The sequence below is a fragment of the Oryctolagus cuniculus genome, chromosome 10 (genome assembly GCF_051225735.1).
Source record: "Oryctolagus cuniculus isolate XC-2025 breed Fujian yellow rabbit chromosome 10, ASM5122573v1, whole genome shotgun sequence".
NCBI classification, from domain to species: domain Eukaryota; kingdom Metazoa; phylum Chordata; class Mammalia; order Lagomorpha; family Leporidae; genus Oryctolagus; species Oryctolagus cuniculus.
The window spans coordinates 53863131-53880444 of record NC_142876.1 but is presented as its reverse complement, the minus strand read 5'-3'; the positions used below and the strand labels follow the sequence as shown (position 1 = coordinate 53880444).

Here is a 17314-nt window from a genome sequence, read left to right as displayed (position 1 = left end):
CTAGACTGGACCACGCATGTCCTCGCTCTTCCTTGTGTCTCCAGCGTGTAGTGCGGTAGCACGATGCCCAGAAAGGTATCAGAGGTCATTTTCCACTTATTTTAAACCGAGGAGCATTATCCCATCACGATTTGGACATGTGACTTTAAAATAAAGTGTCCTCATTTTAAATACATATCTTCGTCACTTTTTAAAGGAAAATGTGTCCTTTCCCTTAGATAACTCTGTTGGTGGAGGCAGGAAGCCGTTGTCTTACTTGGATGGTGAATTGTATTGCTTGACCTGGTTTTTTCTCTAATCTGTATTTATCTGAGAGGGAGGGTGGGAGCGAGAGTGCTGCCACCCGCTGGTTCACTCCCCAGATGTCCATAACACTTGGGTCTGGGGCAGGCCAATGCTGGGAGCCAGGACCTTAGTCAGGTCTCCTTTGGGTGGCAGGAATCCAACTACTTAAGCTATTACTGCTGCCTCCCTGGGTCCACATTAGCAGGAAGCTGGAGTGAGGAACCAGATGCTGGAGTCAAACCCAGGCACTTTGCTATGGCACACAGGCGTCCTAACCGCTAAGCCAAACACCTGCTCCTGGGCTGGTTTCTTCTCACCCTAATAAGCACTTGCATGGGCTGGAGCTGACGTTTTCATCCCTCACTGCGCAGCCTTGGGGCGGACTGTGTCCCCTGGAAAGCCACCTTAGTACTTCTCATGGACACTTAGAAGATGTGGAACAGCTTCTGCATTGGACTGGGTACCTGTACCTCTCTCCTAGGTCTGCTGAGCAGAGGAAACCTGATGAGTGGGAGCCATGCGCTGGTGGGAATGAGGGAGTGACGTAATATTCAGGACAAACACAGATGCTGACTTTTATTTTACAGCCTGGTCTGTATCCGGGTTCAGAAGGGCACCCTCCACTGCGCTGCACTACCACCTTCAAGGAAATCCTGTGTGCAATGCATAAAGGAGGCTCTGGGGCTCCCTGTCACCTAAGATGCCTTAGAATAAATTTGCTTCTGCAAGAGCAACTTAGCTTTCGTTTTGAGGAATCTTTTTAAGCCTTCCCGTGTTGGATTCCCTTGGCCACCCTCTGAAGGAATGGGGCACTTTCCTTCCTAGTTCCCCTTTCTGCATATGGAAGATGCTCTCTTTAGTAAACATTTGTTGAGCGCGTGCCGCCTGAGCAGGTGCTGGAAATGTCACTGTTCTCCCTTGATAAGAGCTCTTCTGTTCCTTGGTACCAGCTGGCCAGACATTCTTTCCTCTGTTATTGCTGCTTTATCTTCAAATTAAAAATACTGAGGCCTCCAAGGAGCTTCTCTTAATGCTCTACAGTGACTGAAGGGTGTTAGAAGGTAAGTTCAGGGGTGAACATTTGGTCCAGCGGTTAAGTTGCTGGTTAGGCGGTCTGCGTCCCACACTGGAGTACCTTGGTTCTGTGTCTGGCTCCGGCTCCTGGCCCCAGCTTCTTGCTAATGCAGACCCTAGGAGGCAGCACTGATTTAGCTCCTGCCACCCATGTGGAGACCTGGATTGCGGTCTCAGCTCCTGAGTTCAGTCCCCTGGTCCCTGCAGACTCTTGGAGAGTGAACCAGCTAATAGGAGCTTCATATCCCCCACCCCCTGTCTTTCTCTTCCTCTCTTTCTGCCTCTCAAATAAATTTAGAATTGTTAAGAAACCTAAATTAAACATATTTGGAAAACACAGTTCATTGTAGAGGTACCACATTAACCTTTTTTAAGAATAGGATTTATTTTATTTAGTTGAAAGCCAGAGTTACAGAGAGAAGGGGAGAGACAGAGAGGTATTCCATCTGCTGGTTCATTCTCCAAATGGCTGCAATAGCAGGGCTGGGCCAGGCCAAAGCCAGGAGCTAGGAGCCTCTTCCAGATCTCCCGGCCCAAGCATTTGGGCCATCTTCTCCTTTCCCGGGCTCATTAGTAGGGAGCTGGATCAGAAGTGGAGCAGCTGGGACTTGAACTGGTGCCCATATGGGATGCCAGTGTTGCAGGTGGCAGCTTTACCCACTACACCACAGCACTAACCCCAAACACCTTCATCTTATCTCTTGGATGCTACCACAGCTTACTCACAGAGAACTTGAGATTCAGAACAGTGAACATTGAGCCTGTAGCCCAGGAATCTTGAGGGTGAGCAGTGCTTTGATTCCAGTCCTCAGTATCCCAGGAAACTGACACATTTCAGGGCTTTGTTTAGTCTTTTCACCTTTGTCAAATTCCTTATTATAATTTACTGTATTTATTATGTTTCTTGACAGAGTGGGGAGTAGTAAGCAAGGCAGAGGGAAGATTTCAGTGTTAAAAATGAAAAAAAAAAAGGCCATTTGGGGAGTGAGCCCACGGAAGGAAGACCTTTTTCTCTGTCTCTCTCACTGTCTAACTCTGCCTGTCAAAAAAAAAAAAATGAAAAATAAATTAGTTCAAAGAGCAAGACAACAATATGTTGGTTCCTCTTGATGTCCTACTGAACTACCTTTCTTTTATCTATGTTTTTATTTTAAAGAGTTATGTATAAAATCTTGCATTTACTACTTATATGGATTATATAAAAAGCAGTCCCACATCATTTACATTTGCCCTTAGGAAAAAAAAATGAGACTTTCTTAGACAGCAAGCTCAGGCGAGTGCCTCTCGGTTTACTTCTTTGGGGCCAGTGCTCTGCCAGCCCTGTCCTGGCGGTGCCCAGGGCCGCAGCTGGCCATGGCTGCGCCTCAGCTTGCCCCGTCGTGGACAGCGTACCCCCTTAGGCTGTTTTGCTGGATTGCCCATGACCCTGGTTGGCTGCATGATACATTCTGTTGAGAAAGTGCATCAAAACAATAGCAGAATTATAGGGCGGGTTTAGACAGGAAAATGGACTGACACGTTGGCATTTGTTCCTTGCTGAAAGGGGTGTAAATGTAGGGAGACTGTCCATGGTGACAGCATAAAAACAGAGATGGTGATTAGAGCAGGTTTTGTCGTGACTCTGCGTCTTCCCCGCATAGAGATACTCTCATGGAAAAGAACGCCCTTAACCTCATTGCCTCCCACAACTCCTATCTTCCTTCCTCTTTGTCCTAACATGTTGGAACACAAGGTACACGGAGCTTTGGTTTTTACAATAAAGCTTATCAAAAGTTTTTTGAGGTCATAATATTCCATCTGGTTATTTTATGAGGCACTTATACTATTATAGACAGTTTTACTCCCATGAAAAACAGTTTAAACTGTGGCAAAATACACAGAACACGGACTTGACCATCGTAGCCGCTTTAAGGGCATACTTGGTAACGTTAAGCACGTCCACACTGATGTACAGAAGTCTTTGCCCCTTGCACAACCCAGACTCTACATACGTTAAACAGTAACTGCCTGTTCCTTCTCCCATCCCCAGCCCTGGCAACCAGCATTCTGCTCTCTCTTCCTATGACCTTGACTGTGAGAGCTGCTTCATGTCAGTAGAATCATGCAGTGTGTACTTCTGTGACTAGCTTATTGCAGTTAGCAGAATGTCCTCAAGGTTCATCCATTTTGTCGTGGGAGTCAGAATTTCTTCCCTTTTTGGGTGAATGATATTCCACCATATGCATACCCCACCGTTCATGTTACCCTTTCATCCACTGATGGACACATGGGTTACTCTCACCTGTTGGCTACTGTGATTGATATTACTGTGAGTAGCAGAGTGCTGATATCTGTTGCGGCTCCTGTGTTCAGTTCTCCAGGGTGTATACCCCGAAATGGACTTGCTAGGTCATATGGTAATCCTATGCTCTTATTTTTTGAGGAACTGCTATACTGTCTTTTATAACAACGATACCATTTCACAGTCCTGCTAACAGTGTACAGGGTTCAGGGGTCGCTACATTCTAACACTGCCTGTATTTTTATGGTGACCATGCTAACGGCTGGCATCTTATTGTGGTTTTGATTTGCATTTTCCTAGTGTTCCTTCTGTTCATGTGCTTGCTAGCTATTTGTATTTCTGCTTTGGAGCAAGGTCTCTACATGTCCTTCACCTGTTTTTTAATTGGGTTGTCTGGGTTATTTTGTTGTTCAGTTGTAGGAGTTCTTTATATAGTTTGGATATTAACCCTTTATCAGATACATGATTTGCAAATATTTTCTCTCAACCTGTAGGTTGGTTGCCTTTTCACTCTGTTGATAGTATTCGTTGAGGCAGAGTTTTAAAAATTTTGATGTAGTTCATTTACCTGCTTTTACTTTTGCTACCTGTGCCTTTGGCATCATATCCATGATGCCATTACCCAGCTCACAGACCTGAAATTTTCCCTACAGAGACAGCTTAATCAAACCCCACATGCCCCATTCTGGGTCACGTGGCAGCCAATGGGTTCCTGCACACTTTGATCTTCTGTTGGCACTGTGTGTGTTCACAAGGAAGCAGAAAATACGCAGCCAGTTTTGTCTCCTTCAAGTGCATTTGTGGTGAGACTGAGCAGAGCAGAGGCTATCACTGGTGCACTGGCAATGCTGCATTTCTGAAGTCAAGGTCAGAGGCATCTAGAGAAGCATTTGATGTTGCTTTTTCTGCTAATTGGACCGAGTCAGCCCTGGCGGTCCCCTGAGGCTGTGGTTTTTGAAAGTGCATGGGTCAGAGAAGACAAGCCTCCATTAAGAGCTGCAGGGGTAAATTCATGCGGTCTTTCTCTGCCCTTCAGATCTGGCTCTTGGGGCCACGGTGAAAGACGTGGATGGCGGCTGTGGGCTGATTAATGTTCAGGAGGTCCCAGATTTCTTTTGTAAACCACAAAGGACCAAACCTTCCACGCATTTGGAGAGGAGGAAAGTCATTTTGTGGGAATTCTTCTAAGAACCCAACATTATACAAATATAGCACATTTTCAGGAAAATCAAAGAAAGTCTTTAAAAATTCCAGCCCTTCGCCACTTTGGTAACTTGGGCATTTGAAGATTTAGTTACAGTAGTGATTAATGTTCATTATCTAATGGAGAACTATTCCTTTGAGAATAAAATGTATGCATTCCCTTCTCCTATATTTTAGAGAACAAAATCATCAGTCTAATTTTTTTAAAAAGATTTATTTTATTTATTTGAAAGAGTTACAGAGAGAGGTAGAGACAGAGAGAGACGCCTTCCATTTTGGGTTCACTCTAGGGTTCCATTTAGGGTTCACTCCCTAAATGGCTGCAATAGCTGGAGCTGAGCCTATCTGAAGGCAGGAGCCAGGAGTTTCTTCCAGATCTCCCACATGGGTGTAGGGGCCCATGGATTTAAGCCATGCTCTGCTGTTTCCCCAAGCACTTCAGCAGGGAGCTCAATTGGAAGTGGAGCAGCTGGGACTCGAACCGGTGGTATCTGCTGTTCACTCCCCAGATGGCTGCAATGGCCATGGGTTGGCCAGACCAAGGCCAGGAACCAGAGGCTTCTTCCACGTCTCCCTTGTAGGTGGCACAGGCCCATGCACTTGGGCCATCCTCTGTTGCTTTCTCAGGTGCATTAGCAGAGAGCTGGATAGAAGGTAGAGCAGCCGGCACTCGAACTGGCACCCATGCGCAATGCTGGCATGGTCACAGGCAATGGTTTAACCTGCTGCACCACAACGCCAGCCCCCATCAGACTAATTTTTAATATCCTGGAGAAATTTTAAAAAAATGTTTCCATGGCAGTGTTGCATAGATACTGCTTCCTCGTGTTCTCAACAGGTTTTGTACCTTTGAGTGAGTCATTCATATAGAGAGACAAATTTAGAGCTTTTTGTTACTTAGGTTTCATTTCAGGCTGCAAACTATGAGAGTGACCTTCAGAATCTATCAACGAATATCAGACGTCACCTTATCTTTGGGAGAAGGCTGTTACTGTGTTGTGTAGCTTTTTATTATGTAAAATTTCATACCTCTTCCAAAGCACATAGAAAAGCTGAGTGAATTTCGATGGTCTTTCACCAGCCTCAGTTATGATGGAGTCATGAGCAACCTCGTTTTGCCTATGCTCCTGCCCACTTTTTATCTTTTCCTAGAAATTTTGAAACAGATCCCAGTTATCATATCATTTCATCTCAAATCCTTTCATACACATCTCTGAAGATTCCTTTGAAATAACACGGTTCCATTGCTACATCTTAAAAAAATTAATACTACTTCATTAATGTCAGTGATCATCTTCTGATTTTTTTCCTCTTTTCAATTTCTCCCTGTTTTTCATAAGGAAGAACTCACATACAGGAAAGAACTTTTACATATGGAAATGGCAGTGTCATTACCTCCCTGCAAGAGTTAGAAGATGTTTCTAGCACTCCTGAGCCCCCTTGGGGTCCTTCTCGGTTGATATTCCCCCACAGGTCACTGTTGTTTTGATTTCAGTCATCATCAGTGGTCATGATTGTGATTTTGAACTTCATATGAAGGGAATTATTTAGCATAAACATATATGCATGGAGGTCAAAAAAATTTTTAAGGTTTATTTATTGATTTGAAAGCTGAGTTGCAGAGAGGGAGAGAGAGAGAAAAGAGTTATCTTCCATCTGCTGGTTCACTCCCCAAATAACTACAGCTGCCGGGGCTGGCTAGGCTGGCCCAAAGCCAGGAGCCAGGAGCTTCTTCCAGGTCTCCCATGTGGATGCAGGAGCCCAAGCACTTGGGCCATTCCCCGCTGCCTTCCTAGGTCATAGCAGAGAGCTGGATCAGAAGTGAAGCAGCTGAGACTTGAACGGGTGCCCATATGGGATGTCAGTGTCACAGGCAATGGCTTTATTCACTATACCACACGTTGGCTCCCAAAATTTTTTACACCAAAATGAACTTATCTCTTCATTACATTCTCCAAGAACATTTTGAAGTACCTTTGTATTCCCTTGTGTCTGGCTTCTTTCACTTAGCATTATGTCTATGAGATTAACTCATGTTATTTCAATTAGCAGTGATTTTTCTTAGCTGTGAGCTGTTCCATTGAATGAATATTGTGCAGTTAATGCAATCCATTCTACTGTTGATGGGCATTTGAATGATTTCCAGTTTGAGGCTATTAGTAATAACACTGCTATCAATATGCTGTTATAACATGTATAATTATTAAATACTACTATACGGTACATGTTGTACGCAGGGTAGCGTGATCATTAAGTTCTGTAGCTATATACCCAGGAATGAGGCAAAGAGACCTTCTATCTGCTTGTTCACTCTCTTGGAGCCATCTTAAATGTTCCTGGATGGATAAGTGAGTTTGTGAACCTTGCTCAGTGGTAAAACCCTTTGCTTCTCTAGAAATAATACTGATTTTATGTGTAGAGAGTTTGAGCAAGTCTTACATTTTAAAACATGCATAGCAACCATCAAAGTGCAGATGTCACTTTGGGTCTACCATCTCTATATTTTCTATGCCAACTCTTTAACAGCCATACTTTAAAAGCATGCTTAAAATAGTCTCTATTATAATTTGATATTGTGGTCCACTTACTTGGAATAAGCAGGGACAGAGTCTGTCCCAGCAGACAGAACTGTGAACCATCTTGGGTCTCTTTAACTTTAGTGGGTCAATTTAACCTGATGATCTTCATTTCTTCCATCCAATTAATAGGATTATATTGTGATCCTGAGATATCCCCTGCTTTTAAATTGCAAAGTATATAATAAAAATAATTTTGTTCTGTTTTCTTTACAGAAATCACAGCCCATTAATGAGTTTTGGAGCCAGCTTTGTCAGTTTTTTGGTAAGTCGCTATCGGAAGATATATGGGCATGAAGCAAACATATAAAGTAGTGTCTGTTAGTGGCTATCAGCCATATAGCTATGCAATTGTAGACAATTTTCCAGGGCTTAAAACTGATAGATTTTTTTCCCCAGTAGCTAGTACCTATCAGATAACTTCTCTTCCATAATTTTTAAACTAAAATCTTAAATCTTCTAGAATATTCTATTCTCCCAACCAAAATTGTTTTTCAGATAAAATACTTGAAAAAGTAAAACTCTATTAGGAAGGGGGGAAATAGGCCGGCGCCGTGGCTGAACAGGCTAATCCTCTGCCTTGCGGTGCTGGCATACCAGGTTCTAGTTCTGGTCGGGGCACTGGATTCTGTCCCGGTTGCCCCTCTCCCAGGCCAGCTCTCTGCTATTGCCCAGGAGTGCAGTGGAGGATGGCCCAAGTGCTTGGGCCCTGCACCCGATGGGAGACCAGGAGAAGCACCTGGCTCCTTCCTTCGGATCAGTGCAGTGCGCCGGCCGCGGCAGCCATTGGAGGGTGAACCAACGGCAAAGGAAGACCTTTCTCTCTGTCCACTCTGCCTGTCAAAAAAAAAAAAAAAAAAAAAAAAAAAAAAAGGAAGGGGGGAAATGGTTTGACTTCGGGTCACAAAGGTTTGCCCTGAAATTGGGTCAGTGTGGATTTTCTAGAAGGCGGAGCATAAGTTAATTGGTTAGTGTTGCGTTTCCAAATACTCACATTTGAGAATCAAGGGACTGAGTTGCAGTAGAGGTTTTAAAGTAAATGGGGCAATGAGGAAGATTGGGTGGTTTCATTTTTTAGAAACATTCATCACACATTGTTTTCAAACACATAATTTTAAAAGAATATCAGATTGTATAAAACCGTGGTGGTGGGGGAAGGCATGAGTGGAGACAAAGAGATAAAGCATTTAGATTTGAGATTCAGAAAAATGGCAGTGAATGGGCAAATGCTGCCCAGCCTGTTGGTACCAGCCTCAGGCACCAGACCAGCCTCCCTCGAGAGGGGGCTTTATTCCAGCCGTTGATTTCCTCATGTCACCAGTGAGTACAGCTTCCTTACAGCCTACCCTTGTAAGTTTCTTGCCTCAAAGAACACAGTAGACTCTAGAACCTAAGCAACTACAGGGGCAGCAAGGGGCATGGAAACCAGGGGTCTCAGCTGAGTCCAGTTGTGGGTGGGAGGGTGGGGGGTGCCAGGGAGGAGCAGGTCCACAGCAGAGGGGAGCTTCCAGCAGCCTGAGGGAACAGGTGGAAAGAAGAGCATGACCGTAAGGCCTGGGCAAGTGTGATCACGGCCTGGTTTGACTGGAAGGGAAAAGTGGGTTAGAGTCAGCTGAGGAGGCCTAGCACAGCCAGGGAGGGCTGGCTGACAGAACAGAGAGTGGAGAGCCAGAGCCAGTGAGCTCACCAGGGGCCTTCCAGCACCCAGGCACCCTGCAGCTGCTCCGTCTGAGCCCCTGCAGCCCACCCACCTCCGGAACAGGGTAGGGGCACAAGTGTTGGGCAGACCTTTGGTAGACTGTCCCCACCCAGGCCAAGGGGACCAGATTCGAATCCACATGCATGAGGCACCCAGAGACGTGCTGTCCATAGGCTCTTTGACCGGGGACAATACAAAATGAACTCCTTGTAAGTAAGCCTGCTGGGACTGCTGTCCCCGGCAAGACTGATGATTTTCAGGGAGCGTGTCCTAGTTGTTGTTTCATTGGCATTTTGGGGCAGAGCGATAGACCAGGGGTTGTGTGGGCAGGGTGAACTGTTGAATGAGATGCTGTTATGAAAACTGAATTGAGCAGACCAATCAGAAAATATATAGAATTTGTGTTATTGTGTTTATGAACAACATAACAAATGTAGGACAATAAGGGTGGGCATGGACCTTTGCTACCATGTATCTTGTCCTGCTGGTGTAGAAGAGGGGTATTCTTACTTCATCCCGAGTTTATAGGTTCTTTAAGTGCTTACGCTATGCTGCAACACTTTGAGTCTTATACTTGGAACAAATGATGTAAGTGTTTTTCTCTTTCTAGTTTGGAATTTTGTTGTAATGAATTGGCCTAAATTTTTAGACACTCGGTGACTCACTCATTCTTTCTTTCTTTCTTGGAAGAATGCCATGATGACATTTGAGGAAGAAAAAATGCAGTTGGCGTGTGATGACTTAAAAACTACAGAAAAGCTGTGTGAAAGTGAAGAGGCTGGAGTGATTGAAACAATCAAGAATAAAATTAAAAAGAATGTAAGTCCCACAGCTTCAGGGTGTGCACTGTGTGCCGCTGACTTAGAATATCACTCATTCACTTGGCTTTTGGTACTTAGAACTTGACTGAAAAAAAAAAAAGGTAAATCCTTGGAATTTACTATGGTTTTTGGTTCTGCAAAATGTGTCTGCTAAAGCATTAGAACCTCCTTTCAGTCCCAGAGCCATGTAGTTCTTCTGTTGACTTCGAATCATGCTCCTCCATGAGCTGAGCATCCAGCTGCTTGGGATGCCTGCATCAAGGTCTGGGCTGTGAAGAGGCACCCTCCCACCCCGGGAGTTCCTGGGGTCTCACGTGTCACATGTGTGATGGAGAAGCTACTCTGCTGGTTCTTGTCCTGAGCGGCCCTGGCTTTTCTGCTGCTCCGTACCAGCCGCTACCCACAACCATAGGAGGGGGCCTTACCCTTGCTCTTGCTCGTGGTGCCCACCCATGGGCCATGAGGACTGTCCCCAGGAGCAGCAGGATGTCCCAGAGTTCCCCTTGCTTCCTCCCTCTCCAACTCAGTGACCAAATCCTGTAGAGTCTCTTTCTTAAGTATCTCTTGAGGTCCTCCGCTTCCCTCCACCCTCACGGCCATCTCTTCAGGCCAGGCAGCGTCCCCCTTGCCTGAGACAGACTGGAGTCTCTGCCTCCGGTCTCACTGTGCCCTAAGCCGTTCTCTCTATAGGCCAGCACTGAAATGCAAATAAATGCTCCTGTGGTTTTCGCTTCCCCACCTCCACTAGCCATTGTCATTGCCATGAAGTCCAAACCCTTGATGTGGCGGCCTTGCCTCTGCCTGGAACATTCTCCTCCTTGACCTGCTCCTCACTTGTTCTTTTGTGTCCTCTTTCCCCAAGACTCTTGCCCAGGGTTCCAAGTCCTGATGAACAGGCCTCCTGCAGGTTCCTGTGTGCTTCTACCCTTCAGAGCACTTACACGTTACGTTGGTAATGAGGCCTCCAGCCCTCATTAGACTGGGAGCTTATTGACGTGTGCAACCTTGGTGTCTAGTACTATGCCTAGCACAGGTGTTAATAATTAACATTTGTAATGGGTCTCGCAGTTTAGAAAGTGTTTTCTTATATAAGGACAGGATCTCATTAGCCCTTCAGACAGCCTGCACAGAAGATGTTATTAGAAAGAAACAGAAGCATCAATAGATTGACATTTTCCCAAGCCAGCAAAGTAATGTGTGGTGAGGCTAGATTTAGAAGAACAATGACCATTTTAGCATAAAATCTGGAAGAACAGAAGCAAATCATTATGTTATGTGTATGATGCACGCAATTTATATATTTTTATATATGTAAAAATCCTACCAGTTCCTACCTCCTTGCGAAAGTACATGAAAGCTAGTTAGCTGATTTTATTCAAGTTCACTCTGTATTGGGGATTCAGAGTACACTATTGCAGTGTGATATTTCTTCTTTTTATCAATATTCTGATAAAACCTAACATTTTGCAAAAAGTGATTTGGCTATTTGCTTGTCTTTATTTATACAGCTGAAGTTTTCAGTTCAAGTTGTGGTCTATGCAAAGTTGTAATGTTTGATGACGGGGTGTTTTCTCCTTAACAGAAGGGTGGTCAGTTTCTGGCCTTCACGTCTCAGTTGCATGCACTAAAAGATGCACCCTCGAATCAGTCCCCCCTGAAGAGCAATGGCTGCTAAATGACCTTTCAGGGTACCTGCTGTGGGGGAGAAGTAGTACCACTGATGGTTTTTATCTTGAATAAGAATTCATATTGGGGGCTGGCGCCATGGCTCACTTGGTTAATCCTCTGCCTGCGGCGCCGGCACCCCGGTTCTAGTCCCAGTTGGGGCGCCAGATTCTGTCCCGGTTGCCCCTCTTCCAGTCCAGCTCTCTGCTGTGGCCACGGAGTGCAGTGGAGGATGGCCCAAGTGCTTGGGCCCTGCACCTGCATGGGAGACCAGGAGGAAGCACTGGCTCCTGGCTTCGGATCGGCATAGCTCCGGCTGTAGCGGCCATTTGGGGGGTGAACCAATGGAGGGAAGACCTTTCTCTCTCTCTCTCTCTCTCTCACTAACTCTGTCAAATAAAAAAAAAGAATTCACATTGGTTTTCTTTATAAAGGTGAAACTCTGAAATTTTGTGTGGATTTTCATGTTTCCCATAAATTGCATTTTCATTATTCAGAATCGTTGTCCTGGAGTTAGACTCCCCCTCTGCATTCTATGAGCTCTGTTACCAAAGCACAGCTAACCTCGGGGGGAATAGTTACCGAGTTGTACTCGCAACTTGGCCTTGGCTGTGAGTGGCCGCCATGTTTCCCAATTCCTAGGTGCGATGATGATTTCGTGCAAGAGACTAATGGTTGTCTGGAGGGGATATTGTTGTTGCGCAGGATTTATGAGTGTGTGCTTGCTTTCCACCAAACAGGTTGACGTCCGGAAATCCGCCCCCTCCATGGTTGACCGGCTTCAGAGGCAAATCATCATAGCTGACTGTCAGGTGTACCTGGCTGTGCTTTCGTTTGTGAAACAAGAGCTGTCAGGTACGCCCAAGTACTGCTTTCCAGGGCTTGTTCCTCAGTACACATAGTGACAGTCTTCTCTAGAACGCCTCGGATTTCAGTCCTTGAAAACATGTGGCACCGTTTTGGGGTACGATTCTGATGTATTACTCGCGAAGTTGAAACTGCGAGTGCTTAGTGTGTGTTTCACAGAGTGGTCTGTGTTTCTTCCTTTTGCCTCCAGATAATGCTGTCATCTTAGAGAAATCACCAGCACCTTTTCATGTGTGTCTGTGTAGATACCTATAGTCCTTTTTCTTGGTGGGAATGAAGTTGTGACTGTAGCATTTCAAGTGAAATATGATGGATTTAAATCTAAGATTAATGGGAAAGTGTTCCTGTAGGCCTGGCTGTTTTCAGTGCTTTCAACTGTATTAGGAAATCATTCAAGATCATTAAAGATTTCCTGATATAATGGAATGACCTTTAGTCGTGGGTATAAGCTCATTTCTTAATTTGCCTACCACAGTGTTTTCTGAGCTTTTGTGGCTTTAATTTCCTGAGTGAAATAGACTCAATTGCATCTCTAACAACTTGCCCTAAGACTGGGTCTACTGGGCCTGATCTTTTGCCTATGTGATTAGGTGTTTCTCTGCTGTGACAGCAGGGGCCTGCCACTTGGGTAGATAGAACTTACTCAGAAAAGATGAAAATTCAAAACAGGAATCAATTAAAACTCACAGTCAGAAAAGCATTTTCTGCCAAACTTAAAATGAAGAAGTATATATTTCTGTTAAACTGTAACATCTAGATTACCAGAGGCCAGCCCACCCCACCCCCCTCTCTCCCTCTCTCCTCCTCTCCTTTTCTCCCTCTTTCCCTCTCCCCCTTTCCTCTCTCTTCCTGCCTCTATTTCTTTTCTTTTTTAAAAACTATTTTATAGCCGGTGCCACGGCTCACTAGGCTAATCCTCCACCTAGCGGCACCAGCACACTGGGTTCTATTCCCAGTCGGGGCGCTGGATTCTGTCCCGCTTGCCCCTCTTCCAGGCCAGCTCTCTGCTATGGCCTGGGAGTGCAGTGGAGGATGGTCCAAGTACTTGGGCCCTGCACCCCATGGGAGACCAGGAGAAGCACCTGGCTCCTGCCATCAGATCAGCGCGGTGCACCAGCCGCAGCACGGCGGCCATTGGAGGGTGAACCAACGGCAAAAGGAAGACCTTTCTCTCTGTCTCTCTCTCTCACTGTCCACTCTGCCTGTAAAAAAAAAAAAAAGGCTATTTTATTTATTTGAGATATATAGTTACAGACAGTGAGAGGGAGAGACAGAGAGACAGTTCTTACGTCCACTGGTTCACTCCCCAAATGGCTGCAATGGCCGGAGCTGCGCCGATCTGAAGCCAGGAGCTTCTTCCTGGTCTCCCATGCAGATGCAGAGGCCCAAGGACTTGGGCCATCTTCTAATGCTTTCCCAGGCCAGAGCAGAGAGCTGGATCAGAAGAGGAGCAGCCAGGACTAGGACCGGCACCCGTATGGGATGCCAATGCCACAGGCGGAGGATTAACCTACTGAGCCACATTGCTGGCCCCTCTGCCTCTATTTCATACTTGAGGATACTTTGGTTCTGTTTGACTCGAGTCAAAAGTGGAATTCCACTTTTATTTTGACCTTCAGAATTTGGCTTCCTTGAATTCATTCTTTTAAGTGTGTTCTGTAATTTACTTTTGCTGTTTGCTTTGGTTCAGTTACCCCCCTCCCCCTTATTCCACTTCTCAGGACTCTCCCGATACCATGCTTATACTGGGGAGAGTACATAGCTCTTGTGAATTTTCTGTACTGTGACCATGCAAAGTCCCCTAGTTGGAGCCCCACAGCAGCTCAGATAGCAAAGAGCAGCAGGGCTTATCATGAGTTCTTCGGTCCACATAGGTGCTCTGGGTTTTCTGTGATTCTTGTATTTCCTTTTCCTGAACTGTTGAGAGAGAAGGATAAAGTAAATATAGGGGCTGGCTGTTGTGGTACCGCAGTTTAGGCTGCTGCTTGCATCCCATATCAGAGTGCTGGTTCAAGTCTCAGCTGCTCTGCTTCTGATCCAGTTCCCTGCAAATACTCCTGAGAAGGCAGTGAAAGATGGCCCAAGTGCTTGGACACCTACCACCCAACTGGGAGACCCAGATAAAGCTCCAAGCTCCGGGCTTCTGCTGGCCCAGCCCCAATTTGTGTAGCATTTGGGGAACGAACCAGCGAATACAAGATCACTCTGTGTCTCTCCCTCCCTCTCTCTCTATTGCTCTGCCTGTGAAATAAATCTTTAAAATAAAAAAGCAAATGCAAAGTAAAATGTAAAATGTCTCAGTGCAGAAGTAAATCAGTTTAAAAAATGAGTATATCTGTCTTCATTCATTCATAAGTTTTTGAATCAAACACATAATCATAGAGTTTATACCATATGTTAAGTGCTGTGGTAGGTGAGCAAACATAGGCCATGATCCCTGCACTCATGAACTTTGGGTTAATCAGTTCATATGTCTTACTTTTAAAATTATTCTCCTTATAAAATGACTAAGTATTATCATGGAGATTTTTTAAAATATCACAAACTACAAAAGAAAGTCATCTCTAATTTCACCCCATGGAGAAAGTCACTTAATACTATTAGCTGCCGGTGCCGTGGCTCAATAGGCTAATCCTCTACCTAGCGGCACCGGCACACCGGGTTCTAGTCCCAGTCGGGGCGCTGGATTCTGTCCCGCTTGCCCCTCTTCCAGGCCAGCTCTCTGCTGTGGCCCGGGAGTGCAGTGGAGGATGGCCCAAGTGCTTGGGCCCTGCACCCCATGGGAGACCAGGAGAAGCACCTGGCTCCTGCCATTGGATCAGCGCGGTGCGCCGGCCACAGCGCGCCAGCCGCGGCGGCCATTGGAGGGTGAACCAACGGCAAAAGGAAGACCTTTCTCTCTGTCTCTCTCTCTCTTTCACTATCCACTCTGCCTGTCAAAAAAAAAAAATACTATTAGCAATCTATTTTTATTTTTTTAAAAGATTTATTTCTTTATTTGAAAGGCAGAATTACAGAGAGGCAGAGGCAGAAAGAGAAAGGTTTTCCTCTCTCTCTGATTTCACTCCCCAAATGTCCACAATGGCTAGAGCTGTGCCAATCCAAAGCCAGGAACCAGGAGCCTCCTCCAGGTCTCCCACATGGGTGCAGGGGCCCAAGGACTTGGGCCATCTTCTGCTGCTTTCCCAGGCCATAGCAGAGAGCTGGATTGGAAGTGGAGCAGCCAGGCCTGGAACCAGCGCCCATATGGGATGCCAGCACTACAGGCGGTGGCTTTACGTGCTATGCCACAGGGCCGGCCCCTCCATTTTTTTTTTTTTTTTTTTTACAAGATTAAATCTATGGGGCTTTGCATCCTATTTTGTGCTTTTAGATTGTGTTTTCCCTATGACTCAGTTTCAAATATAATTCTAAATAATTAATAGAATATTAGTGTATCATGGATGTGCCATAATCTATTTAATCAATTCTTCTTGGACATTTAGATGCTCTTTGTTGTACATTTTTTTGGTGACAGGTGAGCTTGCACCTATTTTTATACTTTATCCCTAAACTGTATTTCTTTCACAAATTACCTTCATGGCCTTTGTCCATTCTTCTGATACTTTGATGTTAATTGATTATGCTGTTTATCATAGATATTTAGCAGCATTCTGGGGGACGGGGTACAGGGGGGAGAGACCTTCCATCTGCTGGTTCACTCCGTCAACGGCCCCTACAGCCAGGGCTGGGCCAGGCCAAAGCCAGGAGCCAGGAGCTACATCCTGTTCTCCACATGGTGGCAAGGGCCCAAGTAGCCATTCTCCGCTGCTTTTCCAAGTGCATTAGCAGGGAACTAGACTGGAAGTGGAGCAGCCTTGATTTTAATCAGCACTCATTTGCGATGCTGGGAGACGCCCACTTCCTGTGGCTGTAAGGGAAGCTTGTTTGGTGAGGAATTCCCTATGGAAAACCCTTTGCTCAGGGCTCTACTCGTGATGCACTGAGATTCGTGCAAGGAAACAGACCCCCTCTGGGCACCCACTGGCGAGAACTGTTCACAGAGAAGAGGTGCACAGCGCCCTCCGGAGGCCGTGCTGGGGAGAGGCCCTCGGGGCCCAGAAGGTGGTTCCTCGCCATCCTGCTTGTTAACCTTGACATCTTCTCTGTGGGGCTGGTTCTCAAGAGAAGTCAGCCTGCTGGGAACCAGCGGAAGCGGCCCTAAGAATGGCAGCTCTCCACCTGTTGGTGCAGTCTCGCCTTTGCCCCCCTCTCCACCAGACCCTGCAGGCTGGGCAGCGGGTGAGGGAATGCCCGTGCTCCAGGCCGAGTCAGGCAGTCCTGGGAAGAAGTGGCCAGGCTGCACAGGTGGCCTGAGACCCCGTGTGTTTCTGCCCTTCCCGTGAGTGAACGGCATCTCTTGCTCGTTTACTGCCCTCTGTTTACCTAGTAAACGTGAATCCTTTTGTTTGCTGGCTGTATTTTTTGGCAAGACATCGTGCTTAGGGCTTGTGTATAAATTTAGCATTGAACTAGACCCCAAGTTCACTCTTGAGGGGGAACACAACACAGGGTAGACAGAGCCGGAGTTACTGAAGAGGTTTATCAGGATAGCACTGTAGTAGTTCAGAGAGGTCGTGGAGGATTCCCTGGAACCCATGGGGACAAGTTGGATTCAGGCGACCCTCCCTGCCTGCCCTCCTCCTTTCCTTCCTCCCTTCCTCCCTTCTTTTCATACTTTTCCCCTCTCCCTCCCTCCCTTCCTACCAGCATATATCATACGCATATACTATGTTCTAGTTATTGTATAAGGGAATTGATGTAACAGTGAACAAAAAAACACATACAGTTCTTGGCAGTGGTC

General features: G+C 46.0%; 1 protein-coding gene across 2 annotated transcripts in view; it reads left to right on the top strand.

The window, feature by feature from the left end:
* TTC39C (tetratricopeptide repeat domain 39C) overlaps positions 1-17314 on the top strand; it is a 101564-nt gene that overhangs the window by 40066 nt on the left and 44184 nt on the right. For both annotated transcript variants that reach the window (XM_070050389.2, XM_008261148.5), the window contains 3 exons: positions 7636-7684; positions 9809-9937; positions 12345-12459. In XM_070050389.2, the coding sequence (XP_069906490.1) occupies positions 7636-7684; positions 9809-9937; positions 12345-12459 (293 nt within the window). The remainder of the gene's footprint in view (positions 1-7635; positions 7685-9808; positions 9938-12344; positions 12460-17314) is intronic.